The sequence below is a fragment of the Nannobrachium achirus genome, assembly GCF_963921795.1.
Source record: "Nannobrachium achirus genome assembly, chromosome: 23".
In the NCBI taxonomy this organism is placed as follows: Eukaryota; Metazoa; Chordata; class Actinopteri; order Myctophiformes; family Myctophidae; genus Nannobrachium; species Nannobrachium achirus.
In genome coordinates this window covers 39,672,440-39,698,386 of record NC_137830.1, presented here as the reverse complement: position 1 = coordinate 39,698,386, position 25,947 = coordinate 39,672,440, and the positions used below count along the sequence as shown (strand labels likewise).

Genomic DNA, 25,947 nt, shown 5'->3' with positions numbered 1-25,947 from the left:
AACCACTGAAGAGTTCATTAAAAATAAACTTGTACATTGTAAAAGTTCCCATGTTTGAGTGTTCTTTCCCCTTTTCATTTATGAAAGAAAATACTACCAGGTGTTAACACTAAAATGGTCTTTTACTTGTATGATTTGATTAATGATTTTAGGCTAGACATTTAATTTAATTCACCAGTATGGACATGCATATGAGATAAGTGAAACTTTCTAAACTCTAAAGCCAGTTTGCAACTAAACTAAACATGGCAAGGATGGAACAAATGTTTAGCGATATCATATTGACACATGCTTAATTTCAGCTCTGTCCGGTCATATGGTGATGTGCACCAAAACTAGCCTATCTACAAGCTTGCACTAGTAGGTGGCTTCTAGATCTTATATTCTTTGCAACATCGATATATGACAAAGTACAGATCGGGCCTTAGTATCCAAATCGTAACATTTTTCTTTAAAGGACAACTTTGTTTTTTTACAACAAGGGTTTGTATTTTAGATAGAGAAAATAAAAGATTAGTGTTAAAATGTTTTCATTTACTTCTTTCTATCGTTTTAGTGATTTTAACCCCACCTGGGGCATGCATGCAAGAGGCTAAATATCTCTTTGACACAGTTGACCCATTCCCAAGATGCACCACAATCTTTCATGGGCAGATGACTTATGGGGGCTTGTGTAAATAATAAGCTAATATAGAAATTGATAGCTTATTGTGTCTAAAAATACATATTTAGCCACTTGTATGCATGCCCCCACCCACTGAAATCAAAATACTAAAATCGTTAAAATAGAAAGCAGTAAATGAAAACATTTTAACACTCCTCTTTTCTTTTCTCTAATGGACCAATCCCCAATCACATACACACCCATTGTAACAGTTACAATGGGTGTGTATGTGATTGGGGATTGGTCCATTACAATCTAAAATATGAATCCTTGTAAAAAAAAACAAAGTTATCCTTTAAGTTGAGAAAGAGGCATTGAATGAGTGTTGTATTATTTGATTGGGTCTCCATGTGCTTATATGTACTGTACCATACTGCCTTATACCACTAGATGGAGCTCCACTTTCCATACTGGCAGTTGAAAAGCATGCACCCAGTTAGACTGCAGTATAGTGTATTTTGTATTGTGCTACAGAATGTGAGATGGTGATGGGTGCTTTTGTTTTCTTCTTCCCTCAGGCTTAACCATGCCAAGGGAGAATATGTTAATGTTGTGTACCAAGCTATCACAGAGAGATCACACCCATATTATATTCAGCTCAGTAGAAACTCAATCCAGCTGTACAATCTCTGTTGGTGATTTATGTGTCACAGGACCATTATTTACTTAAATACCTAATGACATTAGCTATTTACCACAGGGCATGCTCTAATGAGGTGTTATAGAGCTTGATATATTCTTCAGGGATACACAATTGTGCTTTAATTGTGAGGGTCATGCAACATACTTCCCCTTGCCTGGGCACATGGTTGAGGGTTTCCGAGTCTGGTTTGCATCGTCTTGACGAAGATAATAAGGAAAAGGTCACTTGGACAGCATTCCAGACACAGAACCAGAAATGATAGTATCAAATGCTTTTAAATATTGCTGCCTAGTGCCTAATCAGTATCATCATCACCTTTCACTTGTTTGAAAGGCAAAGAGGACAATGATGGGCTATTTGTTCAAGTAATCATTGCAGGCTTCAGGCTTTTTTTTACTGTGACTAGATTGGAATGTCATCAATACAATCAAGTCTATCTTGGTTTTACATAATACAGATGCAGGAATTGATTGTAAATTGATTGAATAGATGACATTGTATGGCTAAAGCAAGGAGTCTTCGGAATAAATCCCTTAATTTGTTTGATATATTTTGTCAGGGCCCTACAAGATGATTTATGTGTCATGCTTAACTTGATACCAGTTAAATAAAACCCAACTGTTGTCTCTGGCCAGAACTTGATCAGTCCAAAGAAATGTGAAATATTCTCCCATTAATTGTCATCGGGGAATTAGACGCAAATAAAGGAAAGAAAGAAAAGTACTTTTGAGTGCATGTATTCTTTGATTCCTGACAGATGCTCTTTCAGGGAATGATTGTGCTGTGCTTTTCTAGGTTGGAAATAATCCATAGATCTCTGACACATGCACATGCACACAAAAACTGATCCTCTTCCCACAAGTCATGTTTTCCTCCACCATAGCCCAATCTCCTCCTTTGAATCATATCCTGCAGCAGTTGCAATGTGTGTTTGTGGGGGGAATAGAGATACTTGCTGCCTCTAACCAAACCTCCGCAATTACAGACACATACTATCACATACCCACACACACAAGAATTAGACACACTGGCTGAGCAAAGCCCCCCTGCTCCAAATAGCAGCACTGTTTTCAGTTAAAATGTGTCACACAATATTGCCACTCAAGGCATTCTGCTGAACTATGAACCCATCTGTTAGAGGAAGGCAGAAGACAATACATCTGTGATCAAAGCACTGGGTGCTTAAAATAGCGAACAGTATTTTGGCGTGTATAGTATACACACACACACACACACACACACACACACACACACACACACACACACACACACACACACACAGAGGATGTTGCCAGAGAACAGTCAGAGTTGCTGCTCCAGTCCTGGGCTCTCGCTTGTCCCCTGATGGAGTTGGATACAGACTTCAGATTCAGACACTTAAATACAGACATCCTCCTGGAACAAGGTTGAACATGAAGGTGTTGAACCCAATTTGCTCCTTACCTCCAGTACCAGCAACACATACTCAGAGACCTTGTTTGTATGTATGCTACATAGTATGGTGACATGGAGACAAGACAACACAGCAGATCCACTCAGCCAGTTTGCACACAAAGGGAGCAGTGCAGCTGACTCAGCAACACACAGCATAGAGCGCAGCAGGCTGGCAAGCCGGCCCACTCAATCACCCACCGTCCCTCCCTCGTCACCATGCTTGTCACCAGATGGCACCCTGCAGATGGCACAGGCACTAGCCATTGGAGGGCACAGGAAGAATAAAGAAAAAATATATAATTTGGGTTAAAGCACTGGTTGTCAAAGTGTGGACGGGGGGACCCCCCAGGGGTTCTTGTGGGGGGAGGAGTGTCCCCGAGGGTCTCCAGCAAAATGTGTTAATATATAACATAAAAATTGGTTTAACCACTTTAACCCTATACATCGGCAATTTGAAAATGGCGGATCAGCAAGCTCACGATGCATCGTGGTGCGCCGCGAGCTGGTCCTTGACAACCGCTGGGGTAGAAAGATGGATCCACAGAGCAAAGAGGCTTCCTTCTCTCCACAATGAAGTCAAGATTGATACCTGTAGTCAGGGAATATTATTAGAATACCTGTCAAAGCTGGGAATAAATTCCTTAACAAACAATTTCTTCGCCAATGTGTTGGTGACAGACGTCATCACTTTTCACAGTTGTATGGGTATATGGGGTCCATTTTTGGCCCAAGGAATGTTTTTCATGCAAAACAAATGCATGCAATGGATTCAGAATAATAAAAAATCACCTTTTTGGGAGTCATTTTTTCACTTTTAGTATAGTGTATAGTAATAGTAAATGAGACCCAGAATTACCCTAGCCTTCAAAGATTTTCCTAGGGATGTTGAATTTCAATCTTTGTTAGATATGTTACTAGACACCTTTACGAACACATTGGTGAAGAAATTGTCTGGTAAGGAATTTATTCCCAGGTGTTATTAATATCCCCTGACTAATGATCAGTCAGGTTTCAAGCTATATGCACGTACGTCTGTGTGTTCTGAGTGGATTTGGAATATCATCCCTGCCCAAAAGGCTAATTTGTACTTCATCTGCATGATGGTGCAGCTATACATTTATTCAAAAATAGACTTCCTTCCTGTCATGCAGCTTTTAGTGTGGCAAGATTCAATCAAAATACCTCTGTCCTCACTAAATCTAACCTAGCCTCGTAAACCACCTCCTCCTGCAGCTACATTCCATTTGCTCACCTAGAAATCGAATCAGAATTTCAGGGATAGGCTGGTTTACGAGGCTAAATAACCTTGTGTCAGCAACCCCTCATCAGTCATGACTGGTATAAAATAGGTAAAATCTGAATATTTCTACATCCCATTAGTTTAGCATAGTTTTACTGAGGTTAGGATTTGGGTTAGGTTTAGGCATAGTAGCATTCACCAGGTTAGCATTCACCAGCATCGGCAGGTTAGCATTCACTAGCCTAGCACAGCTAAACAATCCACCCATGTTAAAACAAGGTGGTACTATACTGCAGTTAGTTAGCTGCATTAGTTGCGACCGTAGGTCGCACTTACTACAGAAAGCTCCACCAGGTGTCCGTGCGTCAGTCCGTCACACGTCACACGTCACACTTTTGCCCTGCTCATATCTCCGCAACCGTTGCCCCGATCCATGCCAGATTTTGCACACACACTCCTTGCCTGCCAAACTACAACCTCCAAGGACCCCCGGAGCTCCAGGGACCCCCAGGTCCCTGAGGGACCCCCAGATGTAAAAAATGACCAAATGTGCAAAAATGACCAAAGGACCACCCCAACGGGGCTGCTCACGGGGAATTCCCGGGGACCACCGACTCCTTGTGCTCCAGAACGGATGCAAAAGTGGTGGCGCCCCCAGTGGAGGACCCCCTGCCACTGCAGCGCACATAAAATGCCCTAACTTGGCCTAGGAGCCACCGGGAGAGCCGGGGCCGGTACCTATTCGTCCGCCTCGGCGGCGCGGAGACCCCACCCCTCATTTCTCACATGGCCCTCTTCTAGCGCCACCATGAGGCCGATTCTTGCAAAACACATTTTTGGACACTGCTCCTCCAATTTTTGCCCTAAAATCACTCAACTCGGTACACAGTATGTCTACACTCATGTCATCAACATGGATCCGTCCACATTTTTTGGGGACACTGCTCCCTACTCTTTGTGTATACATGTGACCTACGGTCGCTTATCTCCCGATTAGGGAGTCTTACTGGTATATATATCTGGCCAAGCCAGGCTAAGTATTCACCAGCGTCAAACTAATGGGACGGCGAACAAATGTTACGTCGCAATATCGACACGCTCCCATAAAATAACCAGAAACGCGTTTTATTGGGGACTCATACATTGCCTAAAGATATATTGTACTGTATATGTATTTTTGATTCTTATGGGTAAAGCAAGAAAGTCACTTAGTTTATCCCTACAATCTTCTCACAACTGTAGGGAAAAGCTGATGATTTCCTACATCCTTGAATGGTATTATAAGACTATACAGACTCCCTTCTTAATTCTGGAATTAACTGCATTGCAGATCATGAAAGTGAGAAGGTCAGTTGCTTATTGTGACCGAAGGTCGCGGTATACCATGAGAAATGTCGTAGCTTGTCTCCGTCTGTGTCAGTCCTTCAGTCAGTACACATTTTTACAGTCTCTGATGTCACTGTGATGTAGGGGAACCACTCTTCACAGAAGGGGTTTGCTGCTCTGACATCACGCTCTGGCTTCATGTCCCTTTTATGCCCATATATTTTATGCCCATATATAGTCGACAATGTGATGTCAGAACATGGCCATTTATGGGCATTCCCAGATCACACTTGCAAATTAATTATGTCCGTTTTATACCCATAATCCCATATATGGAGATCCCTGTCCCGATATTATCAATATTAATTAATTATCAATATCAATATTAGGGCATATCTGGGAATGCGCATATTTGGTAATGCCCATATATTGGCATGTTCTGCCAATCTCAACAGGCACTGTTGAGATTGGGTAACTGGTCCGATATACAGTACATCAGATAGCCAAGAATTGGTCGCATGTCGCCCTGAGGCGTCTTACTAGTACAGTACAAGGAGTACGCTCAACATAGGCCCACAGCCACAGCATTAGCCACCTAACATAATTTGACTGAAGCCTAAACTTAGAATAAATTTAAATGTGTTAATGCAAGAGTAACCATTACCCTGTGTTTTGTTAATATGAATTTCAGGCTACTACGATTTTACAGCTTTGGCTGCCTATATGTTTTTTGTTGTTAAACCACAAGTGCTGACCAATATTCAGCGATTTCCAGCAAGCTTCCAGAGGTGTGTAACACTCAAAAGGGGGAGTGAGTACAATTACAATTATTGTGGGAAAGCCAAGTGGGACTTTAGTTAAAAGAGGTACAGAGTTTGTTGGCATGGAAGGAAAAACTCAGCGACAACCTTTGTGCCCCCTTGTATTTTTTTCTTTCCAGAGGCAGACTGAAATATGCTAAATATGCAGCAACGTGACCTCAGTCCATAGATCAGGAGTTATTTTTAGGAAAGGCGCCTCACTCCCTGTCTCTACCTACGTTTTCTCATTATCTTTGGCAGGGATGGAACATGCTGAGATAATAGCCTAATGCCTGGGAGTGAACACCTGCCCAAAGACCCCCTCCAAGACGCACGCACGCACGCACGCACACACACTCACTCTACCACCACCCATTAAAATCTGACCTCTGGCACTGCATTTTGACTCCTTTTTCAGTTCAACATAAAAAATTAAATGCCACAGACAAGACCAAAGTCTTTGGCACGGACACGTTTGTCCGTACCCTTTTGGGCTTCGGGCACCTGACATGGCCCGTCTAAAAGTTGTTTTTATGATAAATCCTTTAGACAAAAACCCAATTTTTCACGAAGAAATGTGTCATAGCTATTGATGATAACGCTGCCTCAATATTAGTGCAACCTTGGGAGCAGACTTTCTCATGTAAATCTCACATGAGAGTGCTCCATCAGGATTACAGCACAGGTAACTTATAATGCTGTTATCCTGGCATGAAATTGGAATTCTGGCAGTTGGCACCAACAACAGCTTTAAATCACTGGCTTGGAGAGACTAAAGCTTGGCACCAGTAGCATATAATGAGCCCACACGGCCCCACAGAGGTAGGCAAGAGCTGCACGGAACAGTGAAAAGGTAATGATCACAACTACAGAATCACATTGGAACGTCAAGCAGAGTTATTACATTGGAGATGTGCTTCAACACAGTAATTAGTGTGGAATGCCACATTTCCTTAAGCTGAATTCATTGCAAGAGAGTCAAATTAATGCGGAAAAAAAACGAAAAAAAAAACTTGAGTGCTATATGACAACTTTCAAAGAGCATGCCATAGAAACCTAAGCTCCTGACCGACATCGTGGACTTATCGCTAAACATATTTGAATAAAAGTCACACATTTTAAACGATCTCATTCAACAAATAAAAATACAAAGCTTCACTTTTTGTTCCACGTGCAACATTGTTGTATAGACTTTTAATGTGCAAGTGAAATCAGTTTGCAAGTGTTTAAGCACTTAGGTCTATACTGTAACCCCTATTGTATAAGTGAGCTTGGAGATATGCTATTTTCACTATTTTTGAAAATGTTGTAAGTGTTTGCCTACAATAGATATCCAAAAAGGTTTGCAGCTAGGTTGAAAGTGGTTAACAGCTTACAGTCGCTGTCACCAATTAAACCAAAAGTCAATTGTGGGTTATAGCATTCTAAAACACTGTATGAATTATATATCATACATAGCATACAGTACATTAAAAAGTATTATATTATATTACTAGTAAGAGGCCTCAGGGCGACATGCGACATTGCCCTAAAGGGTGAGGTCGCGCCAATTCTTGGCCATCTGGCCAGTGATGTATATCGGACCAGTTACCCATATATAGAGACCCCTGCATGATAGTCAACAATGTTATGTCAAAACATGCCCATATATGGAATGCCCATATATGGGCATGTTCAGGGTTTCCTGCAGGAAAAAGGCTTGGCCAGGTGGTAGGCTTTGGGAGGACTCTGGCGTGCACCGTCATTTTTTAATGAATGAATGAATGAATTTGATTGAATTAATTCCCCTAATTTTGATTATTTCTTATTTTTGCCCTCAACATACAGTAGGAGGAGAAGTTGCTTAAACAAACACAAAATCTTCACCGGACTCTTGGCCAGGTGCTACAGATTTTAGGCCGGGTGGCCCGCCTGGCCAATAAAGTACTGCAGGAAACCCTGGCATTACCAAATATGTGCATTTCCAGACATGTCCTTAATATTGATGACATTGGGACAGGGATCTCCATATATGGGCATAAAACGTATGTTAATTAGTTAAGCCAAGCAGGGCCTTGGCAAGTTTGGGCCTAGGTTTGATGCCTGGGGACCTCCATATATGGGCATAAGGGAGTACCCTAACATGGCATCATCTGGCAATGCCCATTTACACCCTACCTTCCCCCGAAAACGTTAATACTAAGTCCATATATTTATATGGATATATCTATCAGATAAACCACCAAACAACTCACTCACTCACTCACACACTCACGCTCTAACGCTCACGCTTATCTACGTTTATCTATTCACTCGCTTCAGCAACTGATCCCAAAGTTCACATGCTTGGCCATTAGCATTATGCCAACGCTGACGGAGCCCAAATTTCATTTCTCCCAAATTAAAGCTGTTTATTAGCGTTTTCTTAGCCTGTTGTCAGGGTTACGGTCCGTTCCTCCAGGCCATGGGATCTGTAGCCCCACACACACACCCCTCTCTCTCACAGTTAGGAATGTGCATTCTCTCTCTCTCTCTCTCTCTCTCTCTCTCTCTCTCTCTCTCTCTCGCTTTTACCAGGTGCGTTTGATGTGTGTCTCATCTTCCAACGGGTATGAAAAAACTATGTGGAGCAAGCGCATTCATACTTCTATTCACCTAAAAATGATTTTAAATTATTTGTATCCATCATAAATATACACTCCTCCATGAGCTGCTCCTTACATTATGATGCTCCCACATATTCTCACGCACGCACCAGCTACAGTAACTTTCCCCACAACCCACACTCTGCACATATTTTGGAGCACATATCTTCGAACGGGTAAGGTCTAGTATTAATAAAGGATAAAATAAATAAAATGTCCATATACATATGGACTTGTATTAACGTTTTCGGGGAAGGTAGGGTGTAAATCAGAGTAAAGCAGGCTCTTGGGCCAGTTAGGGCCTGGGATTGATGACATCAGAAATCTCCATATGGGCATAACATTGATTTTGTTTCTGGGAATGACCATATATGGACTTTTTATTTTATCCTTTATTAACAATAATATGTATCCATATACATAGGTCTACAATATATTTTATGCCCATACATGGAGATCCCTATCTGAACCAGCCACACAGATATATGGGCCATGCCTTTGCCATCTGGCCAGTGATATAATGACATCAGGGATCTTCATATATTAGGGATGCCCATATATGTACTTTTACATAGGTGATGTCATCTGTGATATGATGTCATCGTGACAAGGGAACCAACCCATAGACTGTAAAATGTTGTACTGACTGACTGACTGACTGACTGACTGACTGACTCAGTATGGATTTGATGAGGTGATGTCAGGTGACATCACTGACTGAAGGACTGACTGACACAGACGGAGACAAGCTACGACATTTCTCATGCTGCGATTTTCGGTCGCAATAAATCAAATCAAACAACTCTACCACACCACACAAGTGATGCCAATAGTAAAATAGCTCATAGGCTAATCTGCATGATAATAGACTACATGCAGCATAGCCTATATAGCCTAGCCTCTAGCCTCAGACAAGATTTGGAGATACTAATGTATTGATTGATTGATTGAAGTATTTATTAGTAGTTTGCATATAGAGGTAGGCTATACAGTTTAATGACAGTACAGTTCACTGGTCTAAAAGTATACGCCCAAGAAAGCACATGGCTTATTTAAATTTAGATCATTTTTTAACTTGTATAAATGGCAGAATCTATTAAATACAATACATTTTCAGTCTTGTGGAAGACAGAGAATCACACACAAAGTAGCCTAGGCTATTCTCTGGGGACTAGTCGGGAGAGTGATGACTGGGATACGCGTGGGAGACCTGCTCAATTAACAACGAATCACCAAGGGAATGCTGAGAAACTCAACCAATATGTTGCCATAAGAATAAGATAAATCAAAATTATAGAATAGCCTACATGTGGTTGACGATGGCACAATTAAATAACTGGCAAAGGAGCTCACTCACACAGTCACACACCCACCACACCTGACACTTTCAAGAGGTATTCACTTTACTTGAGTACTCCACTATATCTCAGAGGCAAATAGTACTTTTTACTCCACTACAACTACATTTAGAATTCTGGACTTTTACTTGGAGTATTTCTACATTGTAGTATTGATACTTTTGTATCAATAACAACAATAATAATAGCACTAATATGTGAGTAGGCTACTTTTTCCACCACTGCACCCACCTGACACTCTTTCAAGAGGGTGTTCAACTCAGTTGGGCGGATCGGTAGTCAGAATCTGTCAGATTATGTTAATACAATTAACTTGAACTTGAACTTCTACAGTTTCCACCCTTGTGGTGTGGCCTTGCCTGTTTTCCAGTCTCGGTTTAATTCGGAAGTACTCGTCCGTGTTCGGAGTGCTCCGCCAGCGTGCAGCGGGGCAGCCAGAGCAGTTCCCTGTAGGCTGCGCCTTGCGTGAGACGAGAAGTGTGCCAGAGCAGCGCGACTCTATGGTCACACACTCACACACCTGAGACACTGACAAAACTATTGGTGAGTCGACACACACACACACACACACACACACACACACACACACACACACACACAGTTTTACTGCTGATGACTTCCTTCTGTACACTTTGAAACAAATTGCTTTAGAGCCAGGAAAAGTTTCTTGGGTGACGTTTGCAACTTTTCTGAGCAGTACATAACAAAACATGATTATAGGTTTGTCTACGGTGCTACTGCTGCACTAAAACGCGCCGTTTAATTAAAATTGTCTGAAGTTTGTTTGGAGAGATTGGCTGACTATATCTTTTTCCTACCTGTCCATATAGCTTCGGATAAATCACTTTTATGGAACGTGGGGTCTTTTGGACGAGAACACGTTTTCCTGATTGAGTGGAGTCAGTGGAAAGTTCAAACATCGCCATCAAGAAGTTGTGCGTGCCTGTGAACAGCAGAAGAGGGAACGGACGGGGGTGGGGGGGAGGAATATATCATGGCAACCGGATTTAAATCGAACGCAACGACGGACTTTTTGGAGGAGTGGAAGGCTAAACGGGAGAAAATGAGGGCGAAAATGCTCGGGGACATAGCCGCGGCCACCGGCGCGTGCACAGGTAACGTTGTCGCCGCCGCCGGCGGTGTGGCGGTGTCCCACGGGGGGACAAGCAACGCGAGCGGTGTGGTGGTGTCCCACGGGGGGACAAACAACGCCAGTAAAACTAGTGAAGCACCACCACCACCACCCACACGCAGCGCGGTGGCTCCGGGGACCACCGAGCTCAGCAGCAACAACGGGGGTCCCGCCGGTGTTGTTAACTGCGTGTCATCCTCCTCGTTGCCCCCCGTAACCCGCTCAGCCTCCTCCTCGGCCCTGAAGAGGCCAGAGGAAGAGTCCCACCACCCCGCCGTGGGAGGTAACCTGAAGAAGACCCCGCAACAGGCGGCAGTGTTGGAAAAAGTAATCACATTTTTTTTTACTTTAAGTAAAATATAAATTCTGCAATGTATAGAAAAATTAGTAAAAGTGCAAAAGTGTTGGTGTCAAAATGTACTTGAAGCACCAAAAGTAGAATGTAGACCTACTTGTTGTGCAGAATGTCCGGTTTCACAAGTTTTCACATGTATAAAAATCCTTTGAAAATAGCAGATCTTTGCTGAAATGCAAATGCATGTTTTGTAATGATAATCAAAATCTACAAAGTAGGCCTATCTAGTAACTAAAGTTGTCAAATAATTGTAGTGGAGTAAAAGTACACTATTTTTCCTCTGGGATGTAGTGGAGTAGAAGTAAAATAATTGGAAATTGGAAATGCTCCAGTAAAGTTCAAATACCTAAAAATTGTACTTAAGTACAGTCCTTAAGTAAATGCAATTAGTTACTACACCTGTGGTTCTCAACCTGTGGGATGGAACCCCAAATTATTTTGGGGGGTCCCCAGATGATTAACTTGATGTGCAACATTGTTTTCTCACTCAACAGTAAACAAACAAGCCAAATTTAAGTGTATAGAGGGTATAATGCACATTTCTAAAGTGACAATTTAAGGACTTTAATACATCTAAAATGACAAATTAAACATTGGCCAAAATGTTGTGAGCATGTAGATCTGCTATTTTCACAATAAAACCGTGTTATACAAAATGTAATGCCTCAACTCTTAGTGCTCGTCAGGGTGGGGGGTATCCACAGTTAAAATATGATTCTTTTGGGGGTCGCGGCCTGAAAAGGTTGAGAACCAATGCTTTACACCACTGACAGGCGGACAAAGTTCTGTGTGCTGCTGCTTCCCCCCAAGACGCCGCCAGCACACCCAGCAGCACCACTGTCTGTACGAATGACAGCGACAAGGAGACCCCATCGTCGCCACCCCCCAGTAAAGGGAAAGAGAAGAAGAACGCCGGTCCCAGTGCAAGGAAGGGCAAGGGACAGATCGAGAAGAGAAAGTTGAGAGAGAAGCGCCGATCAACAGGTGTTGTCAGTTTACCATCCAATGAGGTGAGTCACCCAAGGCCTGTTTGTTTACTGATGACACTTACACACACTACACTCTCTCTCTCTCTCTCTCTCACACACACACACACACACACACACACACACACACACACACACACACACACACACACACACACACACACACACACACACACACACACACACAAGCACACAATGAAGACCACAGCATAATTAATATAATGTGTCAGAAGTCATAAAACTGTCTGCAGCAGTTTGTGTTCAGGAAGGCATGCCTGTTAGAAATGAAAACTTGTGGTGGTGTGTGTGTGTGTGTGTGTGTGAGAGGGAGAGAGAATGAGGGAAGAGGGCTATATCATTACTGAACTGAACATATTGTCCCGCACAGTGAAATCCAGGATTTTACTTTGATGTTTGATATAAGGTTTCCAAATGAATACACACATGCTGTCATAATATCATGTGGCGGATGTCTGTTTATTTGTTACTTTTTCTTTTGATGATCCCCATTACATCATATACCAACCAACATGTGAATGTATTGTATGGCCATGTACTGTATATGCTGGTGCCACACACCTGCTTTTGCGTGCATTTTGAGAAACGATACATGTTGGCACGAAATGGTGTTCTGTTTCAAAGACGCACAGACCAATTCCCTTTTGAAAGCTACCCAGAGCAACATTACTGTCGCGTTCCCATTAGGACAGTACAACTTGGAGATTGACCAGTGTCTCAGTTGGCACTCTGCATCCTGTTATCAGCTGGTCGTGCCAGAGAAGAGCTTTAGAACTTGGCACAAGCCAGACTGTAATGCTAGGTTTCAGCACTTTGGGTTGTGCAGTGCCAGATATGTTTGATTGTGCCCACAGACAGCTGATTATGCTTTTCTGTTCTTTGTTTTGATGTACAGTATTTACCTGTGCAGAACTTTGGTCAAATAAGGTTGTGTTAAAGGTGCTCTATAAGGTTTGATTTGATTGAAAAGGTTGATTTGATTGTGTTAAGACATTGAAAAAGAGGAGGTGGAGTTTGATCTAACGACTGAAAGTCTGATCTCCTCTGGAATGCTGTAGTGTGGTCTAAGCACAGTTTATACAAAGAGCCCTGGAAGAGTTTCCTATCGTTAACCTAAGAGACATTTCAGTTGTGCCTTCATTTGTAATCTTTTGAAGATTACAAATAGAGCAGAGTTCTTGGAATTTGAAGGTTCCAGGTTCGATTCCTGGCTCCTCCTGACTAGTGTCCTTGAGCAAGACACTGAACCCCTGATGGTTTCCTCCGCCATCGTTGTGTAAATGGGTGTATGTGAAGTACACTGTGAAAGCGCTTTGGACCTACCCGGATGTTGTTACACCAGAGTTGCTTGCCTATCGAATTGAGTTACCTACCCGGATGTTGTGGTTCTATAACATACACTTGCATGCTCTTTACAACGCAAGATTGCACACGACATTCAGACCATAACCACGTGTGTGTGTGTGTGTGTGTGTGTGTGTGTGTGTGTGTGTGTGTGTGTGTGTGTGTGTGTGTGTGTGTGTGTGTGTGTGTGTGTGTGTGTGTGTGTGTGTGTGTGTGTGTGTGTGTGTGTGTGTGTGTGTGTGTGTGTGTGTGTGTGTGTGTGTGTGTGTGTGTGTGTAAGCGTGCATGCAGATCTCTCGCTGTCTTCACACTTATATCAGCGGTTCTCTAACTATTTGTCGCAGGGGTCGCGGGAACCTGATAGGGCAGTACTGATGTTCCCACTTAAAGGTGGTGTTTTTGTCAAGTTAAAGCTTTATCTACCTCTATATTCTAATTGTTATTTCAGTTACAGGAGTCACCCCATAACATTGGTTGGTGTCCCAACCTAAAACATTTATTTTCGAATGACTAAAGAGTGGGAGAGACAGGAAGACACTATAGCTATATACCTAGTATTTACCAGCATGGACCTTTTCCACTCCTGACATCACAAACTGCTCAGCTGGACATTGGGGCAAGGACAGATTTAGCTGTGCAAACACCTTTTTTCCACATTTCTAAAACATATTTATGGTTTATGAAACATAAATTACTGTTTTTCTCCCCATCCATATTATTTGAATATCCTGCATTTAAAACTATATAATATATAGTTTTAAATGCAGGATATTTATTGCCCTGCCTCTAACCATCAGTGCCATCCTTAGATCCCTGCACTCTGCCATTAGAGATGTCTTGTTTGCAAGTGGAACGTTTTGGCCTAAGGGTGGCGCTAGATAAAAGGCCACACAATCATTAAGATTCATTCTCTGGGGAGCATGAAGGTGCACAGCATATCACACAGAAATTCAATCCGTTTTTGAGATGTCTTGTTTGTTCAACATCCTGTGTGTACAGTACATGTGCAATTTCAAAACGGTTGATAACCTATGCATCACGGCTTGTAAGCTTGGACGACATTTCATCGAAGTCTGCCTTGTTTTCAAGTGCTATAAAAAATCATGCATGTAAAAGGATTCTTTATTCAGTTGAGCGTGAAACAAGACGAGTGCTCCCCCTCCCTCCAGCCCATCCAATCTAGCACTACTCGCGTCGGTGCATTCTGACGGACCACTCTCTGGTGGATGTCAGTTTGTATCAATATGATTATTAGATTTTTACAACAGACTTGAGCTTTGTAAACATGCCAGAGAAGGCTCCAGCTTTGTCCAAGAGAGTATGTCTGTGTGTGTACTTATTTATATGTCCCAAATATGGAGATTTTTGCCCAAATATGGAGATGAGTGGGTGTCTCTCCGCTGCTAATATCTTCTCACTGAGAAATGTACACAACTACCCGTAAACCTACAGTACAGTATATAGAGTTGCCATTTTCCACACATGCTGTCTACAAATGAAAACACTTCACAGAAGTTCATTTTCTGCTCTGAAAAGGAGTGAATGGGTATGAATAGGTACACTGGGATTATCTTCCCGCTTGCTCTGTACAGCACAATAGCTGTTGAGTGGGATTGCAGAGCAAACGGGGAACCCAATCTTCTGACTGTTGGGTGCAATAATGGCCTGATAATAGCTTCATACTTAACTGGAGCAAACACTCTGGTCCGGTCTGCATAGCGTCAATCAATACCGCCTCCCACATTCCAGGAAGGTGTCTGCTTTCTTCCTCCCCTCTCAGATGTGTCTAAGTGATTTCCAACCAGTTGTTTTGCGAAACGTTCATTTTGGTTCACTCAACGTCCTGCATATGTGCACCATCTGACAATAAATGCATGACTTTTTAAATCAGTTGAAAACAAGGATGGTGCACAAACAGTGAGGTTGTGAGGTGCCCGCAGTGAGAATCCGATGACCCGGCGTGTCAAAGAGTGTGCAGTCCAAGTTGGCAACTTGGCAAGTTGTTGTGGACAGAACAGGTTACCTTGTGAACCGAAACAAGCACTCCCTCCTCACGTCTCAGCCTGTCACAGTGATTACTTAGGGATGGGTTTTTAGGACAATTCGTTTTGGGAATTACTTAAACGTTAGACGGATAGTGTGTCTGTGGTCTTTGACCGTTACCCCACCCAAGACACAGGGGTTGTGTCCGTTTCACGTTTCCCATTGACCGCGACCTGTTCCAGACCTCATTTATGCTTCTCATTGTTTTAGAGATGGCCCTCTGTGAGTTATGAGGCCGTGGGCAGACACTCAGCCAGAGGAGCGTGAACTTTTTATGTTGAGGACTGAATCTCCCTGATAAAGGCTGCTCCTGCTGCTGGACTGGAGTGTCCAGAACACACTGGCTATTCATCAGCACACAGCAGTGTCACTGAAAGGTTCAGAGCTGTACGATGTACACTTGCTGACAACTAGGGCTCTGCGCGGGGGTGTGAAGGTACGAAAAACGGCCGAAAGACGCGGACGCGACCGCGGTTTGCTATAGGGCTACTGACCACTAGTTGAGCATCTTACACAGTATAGCTTTAAAGTTTAAACTGAAATAACCCCTGTATATTTGTACCTTTTGCTCTTTGGAATCACTTTATGTTGTAGTACTGGAGGTAGACTGTAGTTAGATACTGTTAGTGAATAGCAAAGCAGCAGATGGGGTTACAGTGTACTGAGACCCCCCTGCCACCCCCCTCCCCCTCCAGTCCCATGGGAGCCCTGGAGAATGTATGGTTTGGACAGAGTTTTGATAAAGTAGCCTTTCGCAAATGTATATTTTCATCACCACCAGCTCTCAAAACAGTCCCTGTACAAGCAAGACTCGCCACCATGGCCTTGTGTGAAATGAATTTGGTATCAGGGGACCTTTTGCTGCTGTTACTGCCCCTGCCTAGACGTTGCCCTATGGATGTAGCGTGCTCTTCACGCATTCAGCAAAAATAGCAGACCTATAAGCTTAGTAGACCTTGAGATCATGGAGCAAAGAGATCATTTCAAGCCTAAGACCCCTGTGGGTCAATAAAATATATGGGGGGGTTAATCCTTAATGGGCTATATGGTACATTTTCTTCCTTTAAGTGGACTGTTGCAGCTTTGTTTTGTGTTGCAATAGGACAGTTAAAATAAGCAACTGACAAATGAAACGGGTGTCTAGAAGAAATGGTACCACTGGCTTAATGACATCGCTTTAAAGCAAACAGTTGTTTGTCTTGAGCCGCGCTAGACTGACTTTGATGTCGTTCATTCACATCTGTAGAAAGGATCGTGAAAGGAAAATTGGCATTGGGTGGAGCGTGTTTCACTTGCTCTTAAAACCCTCTCCCAAAGAAGGTCACATCATCACAGCAAATACCACAGGGATTTTATCACAGACTTGGGTAAGCAAAGAGTTATTTGGACAAGGAGTTTATCCACCCTACTTCTTTTCACTTATTGGTTAAACTGCAGGAATGTTAAACTCTGTTTAATTGAAACAAGTGTTTTATAAAATGTGGCCTCCCAAGGGCAGGAGCAATACAAAGACTTCCCAAGAACATTCTTGTTTGGTTGACTTATTGGACTTTGTCCCTAGATTGTTTACAAGAGCCACTGGGACAGTTTCATGGGGTGACTAAATACTTAAAAGTCCCAATAGTCCCTCTGTGAAAGTTGGGGGAATTCCAGACGGGGAAGAAGAAGAAGGGAAAGAATGTGGAAGCAGTGTTTGTCTGGGTTGCACAGTGTACAGTAGTTAGCAGGTAGGCCCCTTTCCACGGGGGCACGTCGGGGTCTCTCTCAGCACTTCATAAAACACCCAGCGCCCACGTAATGGGCCGTGGCACATGGTTTTGTTCATGTCGTTGGGAATGTTGGGTAAACGTCAGCCCTTGTTAAGGTGGACCCTGACAAGGTGTAGCCACAGTGAATGGCCATCCATTTTCCTGTCTTGAGGGATCAGATCACCGGATCAGAGTCACAGTGAGACATGGTGATGGGGAGGGGGGAACACAGTGTTGTACTGTTCCTCTAAAATGTCTCTGCCATGCACACACACACACACACACACACACACACACACACACACACACACACACACACACACACACACTTTCCTTCCGATATGTTAAAGCTAGGTATGCTTTATCAACGCCGTGCCATCCAGTTGTTTCTGATAACATTTGTCAAAGCATCAGCCCATCCCACGTTCAGTTTTTATCAGCTTAAAGTTGTACTATGTAACTTTTTTTATAAAACAAATCTTAAAATTCTCCTAACTATTAAATCACAAAAGTTTTAGAAGATCCGCGCCGTGAATTTCAGCCTGTAAAGCCTTCTCTGTATGTAAACTGAGATCCTTGCCGTGGACCGGATCTCGCGCCAAAATTGCGTCATCACACTACCGGCCAATCACAGCGAGGGTTATACAACTGCCGGCCAATCACAGCGCATCTTGAAGTGGGGTCGCTATGGCAGCCATATTTGTTGTCGCCCGTTTGTACCATCCCTTCTCTAGGTAATTTCGCCTACCAGGCAGGGTGAAGGAGTCCGTATCTCTGGAATTACTGAACGCACAGGAACAAGGGACCCCTTAAAAGATAGATCTCAGCGAGGTGGAGGCAGACGCGGGGGTCTGAAGGTACGAAAAACGTCCGAAAGACGCGGACGCGACCGCGGTTTGCTATAGGGCTAATGACCACTAGTTGGGCATCTTACACAGTATGGCTTTAAAAGCATGCCATCTGTCAGCTCTGTTTCATAGTCAGACTTTGGGAGGGTTTGCTATTGTTTGAACTTGGTACTGTACACTCAGTGCCCTCAGTCATTTATCTAGGTCAGTGCTCCTTAGTTATGGCTATTAAGGAGTTCCGTGTAGATTGTTCTCGAGAGCAAGAATGTTCCCCCGCATTGCTAGGCCAAAAAGGCACAGTCATGCAAAACCTGTGCTGCCCCACGTCTGGGCTTCTGGAGCATGAATCGTGAATATGGGAGAACCTGCGTCCCTTCCCCTCAAGGCTTCTGTTTGGTTGTTTTTCCTTCCCCTTCCTTCCCAATAAAATGGGTGTGGACTCAGTAGCAAGTGAGCGCCAATTCACAGTGTTACTGTACATAAAGTACTAAGTAGTAGGGCTGCATCTATCGATAATGTTAATATTCTCTATTTTTGCATAAAATGTATGTATTGTATACATGTATACAAAGTATAATTTAAATGTTACCCCCTGATTATCTTATTAAAATGTATTAAAAAAACTATCGTTTAAGTCAGTGTTTCTCAAATGGGGGTACGTGTACCCTAGGGGTACACAGAGGTACTACAGGGGGTACTTGAGAGTAAATGTAAAATGGAAATATTTATTTTACTGTTTAATGATAAAACATTGACAAATGTATGTGAACCTGCTGCTCTGTAAGACTTTAAACCAAATTAAGTATGAATTTTGATAAGCACAACTGAATAGAAAACAATAGGCTACTTACCTTTTATTTTCAACATATCGACATAAAAATTGGACTTTTGATGTCAGTATTTTCTAATCAAAATGTTTTTTTGTCGATTAAAGGGGGTGATTGGATTCAGCAATCAGGAAAAGGGGGTACTTGAGCCCAAAAAGTTTGAGAACCACTGGTTTAAGTTATTCGATTACCTCTTACACCCTTACCTCGGAGTGAGTTATTTTAGAGAGATGCACTTGGACTTGATGTTTGTGTGAGACATTACTCACTGTCCTGTTTGATAATGGTGGCTGTCCAAGTGCTCAATCATTAACTCAGAACTGTGCGCTTCGACATCTGTGGTGTACAGGGAAGTATGAACAAACTATCGTTTCGATGGTTTTGTTGTGTGATATCTCAGGATCATGATATGGCCCAATAAGTAGAGTGGTGTATTTATTCTCAGTCACTTTTGATAGTTTGTAGATGTCGATTCATACTTTCATTGGCAAAAGATGTATTTTTTATTAATACTGTGTGGTGTGTACATATGTTAACCTAGTCATTCAGACACCCATTGCAGATGTCTTATGTCAGAAAATAAGTCTTTTCAATAAGACTCTTTTCTTAAAAAGGGTCTTATTTTATTGAGCCAATGGAATGCACAACTCTTCAGAAAGTGTAAATCATCCTTGGATGAAACTGTCTAGACTTACCGTGCTACATTCTAAAGTGTAAACCATGTAAATATTTGACCAAATGCACTTTGACTGTTTTCTCTGCAGGCAAACATGATGTCAAACCGAATAGTCTAGTCCTAGGCTGACCCATATGTCATTCCATTGTTCTTCAACCTCAAAAGAACTGTCATCTTGAGAACGTTATGCCATCTCTTCAATATTTGGAAAATTTCACATTTGTCTGTCATAATTATAATTCTCTCAGCATCACCATGAATGGTTTGTGCATCGCCGTGAGCTGTTGCATGTTAAGGCAATTTAACACAGCTTGTAGTATTTTGCTGTCTGGGATTTACGCTAATAGCTGTTGGTGCCACACAGACACAGGGAAATCGTTTTCATGCCTCCCATTTTGAAAATACGTAAGACACCATCTATGGTTGGTGTGGGGACTTGGCTATCTGACATCTTCTCAACATGAGAGTACTAAACACATTCAGATACTAACCATACACCACACAAACACATATTTACTCCGTAGATGCATAGTAGAAAGTGATGCATTCGGGCCTGTCTGCTGATCTGTCCCCTACTGATCTGTGTGTGTGTGTCGTATGTGCGTGGGGAACATGTTTGTTGGACATTCCTGTGTGTTTGTTGATGATGACTGCCGGGAATCTGTGAATCAGCCATTCAGGCCACTCTGCGTGATGGGGCATTAGATTAGAGCCTGTCTGTCTGTATTAATTAGAATGGAATAATTAGATTAATAAAACCCATACTTTCACTCCTTTCACTCTCAGGCAATTCTTATCTTTCTTTATAAATATTTATGAGCTCACACAGCACACTTCTCAGTCTGTGTTGTCTTCGTTGCTCTGTATGCAATCGTAACAAGTCCCAGGAACACTATCAGCAAGTGAGTGCTGATAATGAAAGTAAGTCACTGAGGAATATCAAGTAGCTAAACAAGAACCTTTATTTTAACTATACTATACGTTTACCATGGTGTATAAGCTGTATATATATATCTTTTCTTTTTTCCAAACCTCTTTCAAAATAGATATGTACTGTGTGAACTCAAACCCCTCTTTTGTTGTAGGAGGCCTCCAGCTGAAAAGTTCCTTCAGACATGATTTGGATCGAAGCCAAAACACAAATAAGCTCAGCCTATTTCATACGAGTGGTTGCACGCTGATGGACTGATGAAGATAACAGGTTTAAGGCACTGACTCTGTGGATTGTGCAAGGTTCCATGATGGAACCCAAACAGACATTATTATCCGGATAAGTGTCACTAGAGTATCAGAGAAACACATCGTACATCTGTAGGAGCTGTAGATAAATGTTAATTTAAAGCCCGATGTATACCTTGTTGCATGGCGGTGTCGCACGTCGACAATAGCCCATCTACAAGCTCACAACGCATTGCGATGGAACACGTGTAAGCCTGTAGATTAGCTACGAAGGAGTATAACTCTTAGAGTGGAACTAACACAGGGCAGTGAGTGTGAAGTGCTGCAGACAATTAAAAAGGTTGGGAGGGTAAAAAAAAGGGGAAAGGAAGCCAATATTTGTCCATTATTTTATTCATGACAAACCCTTGTCTCTCCCGTTGTGACTTTACATGAGGCGAATTTAAATTTTGACTAACTGATTATGTCAGGCCTAGGCCTTAGGGCATCCAAAAGCTATTTGAATACTAGACCTTCATTGGTATTCTGGTGCTTCTTGCTGATGCATTTCACTAACTCAGAATAAAAAATAAAAAATAAATTATTGTGGCAAATCAAACTAAAATAAGGCTACATTTTTCAAATTAAATGAATGACTGAAACATATGAATGTCAACATTGTTGAATCGATTTGCCTTTTCAGTATAAAAAGGAACGCTCAAATTGAAAATCAGATTCATATGCATGATTATTTTGAAATGTTTAGTCTTAGAATCAACAAATAGGCCACAGTCTGTCATGCATCAAAAGGACTGGAGTAACATTGAAAACATGGTGAACCCTTGGCCCAGTGAAACAGGCCAAGGGTGCAGTTAAACGCTTGAAATTGAATCAAAATGTGGTGTTAACCTGCCAAAGGATCTGAAGCCTTGATCTTTAATTCGTTCTACTAAACAAAGGCAAAGATGATTTTATCAAGCCAACACTTTGATGGGGTGTGTGTGTGTGTGTGTGTGTGTGTGTGTGTGTGTGTGTGTGTGTGTGTGTGTGTGTGTGTGTGTGTGTGTGTGTGTGTGTGTGTGTGTGTGTGTGTGTGTGTGTGTGTGTGTGTGTGTGTGTGTGTGTGTGTGTGTTTTCGGCATGTTGTTGAGGACAAGGAGGCTACATATTTTGTGTTTACCCACATAGTACAGCATTTGCACAAGCAACATAAATGGCAGAGCACCATATCCTATACCTTCAAAAAAAAACTGTGCTAGGGACCTGTTAAGAGGTCCCCTTCATTTATTATTACTAGATCGATGCCCGTTGGGCAGAATAGTCACCATTGACGTCCAGCTGTACAATACCCGTTGTATCCGTCTGTCTGCCTGTGTCCCTTTCATGCCCATACATTATATGGAGATCTCTTATCTCTGTCTTACGTCTTTTATGCGTGTCCAGGCCAGTCTGTGAGGTCAGTACTATGACGTCAGCGTACAGACGGACATCAGACCGGCAGAGACAGACAGACAGACATTCAGATTCAGTAAATTCATATTTGGAAGATTTGTGGTGTTCATTGGTGCTGATGTGCAGAAGCTATTGTCCCCCCCTGTGTGTACGTTATAGCCGGGGAGCCACTGTGCCAAAATGAGAGAAGACCTGTGATGTCATAACATACTCCAAATTTTAGTTTTTCCTATTAATTTAGTAAATAAGGTACACAGAATGAGAGGCCTGCTCTGCCGGAAACACAGCGAAAAAAAGTTTCCCATTGACTTCACTATACTGGAAAAAAAAAACACCAAAAAAAGTAGCATGTGAGGGGTCAAACTAAGGGTTCTTCATGATTCTGAATCCATTGCAAGCATTTGTTTTGCATGAAAAACATTCCTTGGGCTAGATTTCAGCCTCTCAAACCTGTGAAAAGTGATGAGTCATCACTTTTCACCGTTATTTTGGTCCGTTTTCTAGCCAAGGAATGTATTTCATGCAAAACAAATGCTTGCAATGGATTCAGAAACATCAAGAACCCCTAGTTTGACCCCTCACATGCTACTTAAAGCATATTGTTTTTGGTGTGTTTCTTTCCTGTATATTGAAGTCGATGGAGTGAATATACAAATGGCCATAACCTTTTTTCGCAGAGTTTCCGGCAGAGCAGGCCTCTCATTCTGTGTACCTTAATGACCAAATGAATAGAAAAAACAAAAATAAAAAGTATGTCATGACGTCACAGGTAAAACCCTATTCTTTGAGCTTTTGGGCCTGTGGTCCCCGGCTATTAGGGCATTAACGAAAAAGTCGACAAGTCGACTTCATTACACAAGTCGACTCCCACCAGAGAAAGTCGAAAGTCGAAGTTGAATAAAAAATCAAACCTCGGTTCGAAGTGGAGCCGTGAATTTGAGCAGTTCCAGGTCTATGTTTTTGATTGAAGTGATTTGTAATTATAATCAAAATCTACAAAGTATTTACAAAATAAATAACTTTTGAACGGCTCTTTGAAAAGAACGGATCCCAGAGATTCGGCTCACTTCAAAGTGACATAAATCCCATCCAAAAAATCGGCTCACTTCAAAGTGACATAAATCCCATCCAAAAAATCGGCTCACGTCAAAGTGACATAAATCCCATCCAAAAAATCGGCTCACTTCAAAGTGACATAAATCCCATCCAAAAAATCGGCTCACTTCAAAGTGACATAAATCCCATCCAAAGAATTGCGCATGGGCAGATCCTGTTCATTCTTGACTGGACACAGACTCTGGTGAGGACACACATTGCCACTCAGAGGGAGCTCATGTGCTTTGCACACGGCTCCAAAAAATAAAATACTTTCTATTGTGAAAATAGCAGATCTACATGCTCACAACGCCTCGCGATGCAAGGCGTTATGAGCATGTAGATCGGCTATTTCTGCCTCTATATATTTGACAATTTGGATAATGTTTAATTTGCCATTTTTTAGGTATTAAAAAGTCCTTAAATTGGCACTTTAGAAATGTGAAGATACCCTCCATACACTTAGACCTTATGTTGGTTTGTTTACAGTTGAGTTAATCATCTGGTGACCCCCCAAAATAATTGGGGGGTCGTGTGTGATGTGATGTGATGTGATCAACTCAACATTTTACTCAGTCGAGTCGACTTGCAAAAATCACAAGTCGTTAATGCTAGTGTACGTATGCTCATTGTATCTTTAAAAAGCCTTAATCTCCTTGCATTCGAGTTTGGGTTAGGGTTAAGGTGTCTACACACCAAACAGCCTACAGGAGACTCCTTCTGACTGTACACAGACTGCAAAGAACTGCAAAAAACTAAGCACTTATTTTTTATTTTATTTTTTTCAGACGACGCCGACTGTAGTTACTGTATGGCAGTGGTGCCAGGTCTGCTCCTTATAAGCAACGTTGATCCTGTTTTCCTATAATGTTGCTAGATGTGGGTTGCTTTTGTTTGGGCTTGTTTCTGAAGTGTAGTTGCTTATTTGGCCTTGCTTTCAACATTATTTTATAAAATAACTAATGTAATAGAGTTCAGAGGTGAAACTGGTCGCGCTTTTGGGCTTATTTTCATAGACCTGGTCGCGTATTTCACTCACAGAATCTGGCAACCCTAACCCGGCCGGAGGCAGCTCTGTTCTCCGTGCAGAGGAGGAAAAAAAAGAAAACAACAACACGGGCACTTGATGGACTATTACTAGCCTACTACTAGCTTTGCTTTGGATCCGATTGGAATAGGAATTGAGAGTTGAGATTGAGAATATGGTATTTAGTAAAAATATGCGACGGGAAAATGTCTCTGGCTTGTTTTGGCTTGGTTTTGGAGCAGTAGTAAACTATTCTACAACTCCCTCAATCTTACCGACGGCGAGGGGCGACTGAACAAAACTGAGCAAGTCCAGTTTTCCAGTTTTCGGTCGATAAGGTTCCCGACCCGCTGCCGAAAACCTGACGATGAGCTCCCGTTCGGCAACAGACGCTTTCCGCCGCCTTCCGCCGCAGAATCGTCGCCGAATCTGTGCGGTTAAAAGTGGCCTTTAGGGTTAGGGTTCGGGTTTGAATGAAAACCTGTCTGACTACAGGTTTAGCTTGTTTGTATTTGATCATCGCTACCTCTAATTTCCTTGTGAATCTGCAAGCCATCATGCTTATGCCTCGTTTCCTGATCCTACCTTGTTCTTGGCCTATTTCTGCCAACGAGTGGCCTCATCACAAAGTTGCTTTCTCATGTCATGTGATTGGCATCTTGAGACCTTAAATGACATCAGTGTTGGCATGAAAAGTGAACGCGTACACGTGGTGCTCTAGCAACACATCGACAAACCGAACAATAAGCAGTCGCAAATGTGTGCCAATTCTTGACAGCCAAGTCGCACCCTTCTGGGCAAGCTCCATTTGGAACTAGTCTAGTACCTACTGGGTGACACTTATGGTGACAAAGATTTTGCTGTCCAATCATGGCCTTACACCTCTCATCATGAGTGCCAGATTTAACCACAGAACACATAGAGTTCGGGCCTACACACCTATGTCACACTGCCAATCAGTCATATGTGTCAGGGGCTTTGTCAGAGTACCTGTTGTACCTGTTTTTATGTCCCTTTTTGCCCATATATGGAGATCTCTGTATGTGTCTGTCTACCCTTGTCCCTATATACAGATCCCTGATGTCATTAGTATATGCTCATACCCTGTATATTGGCATGCCCATTTATGGGCATAGTGGTCGGACCTGT

The 25,947-nt window shown here is 42.4% G+C and overlaps 1 protein-coding gene across 1 annotated transcript in view; it reads left to right on the top strand.

Moving 5' to 3' along the window:
• Positions 1-10,575: 10,575 nt before the first annotated feature.
• Positions 10,576-25,947, top strand: part of LOC308309004 (uncharacterized protein) — a 93,412-nt gene continuing 78,040 nt past the window's right edge. The window contains exons 1-3 of the mRNA XM_080754459.1: positions 10,576-10,632; positions 10,920-11,548; positions 12,350-12,586. Of these exons, the coding sequence (XP_080610585.1) occupies positions 11,084-11,548; positions 12,350-12,586 (702 nt within the window). The 5' untranslated portion in view covers positions 10,576-10,632; positions 10,920-11,083. The remainder of the gene's footprint in view (positions 10,633-10,919; positions 11,549-12,349; positions 12,587-25,947) is intronic.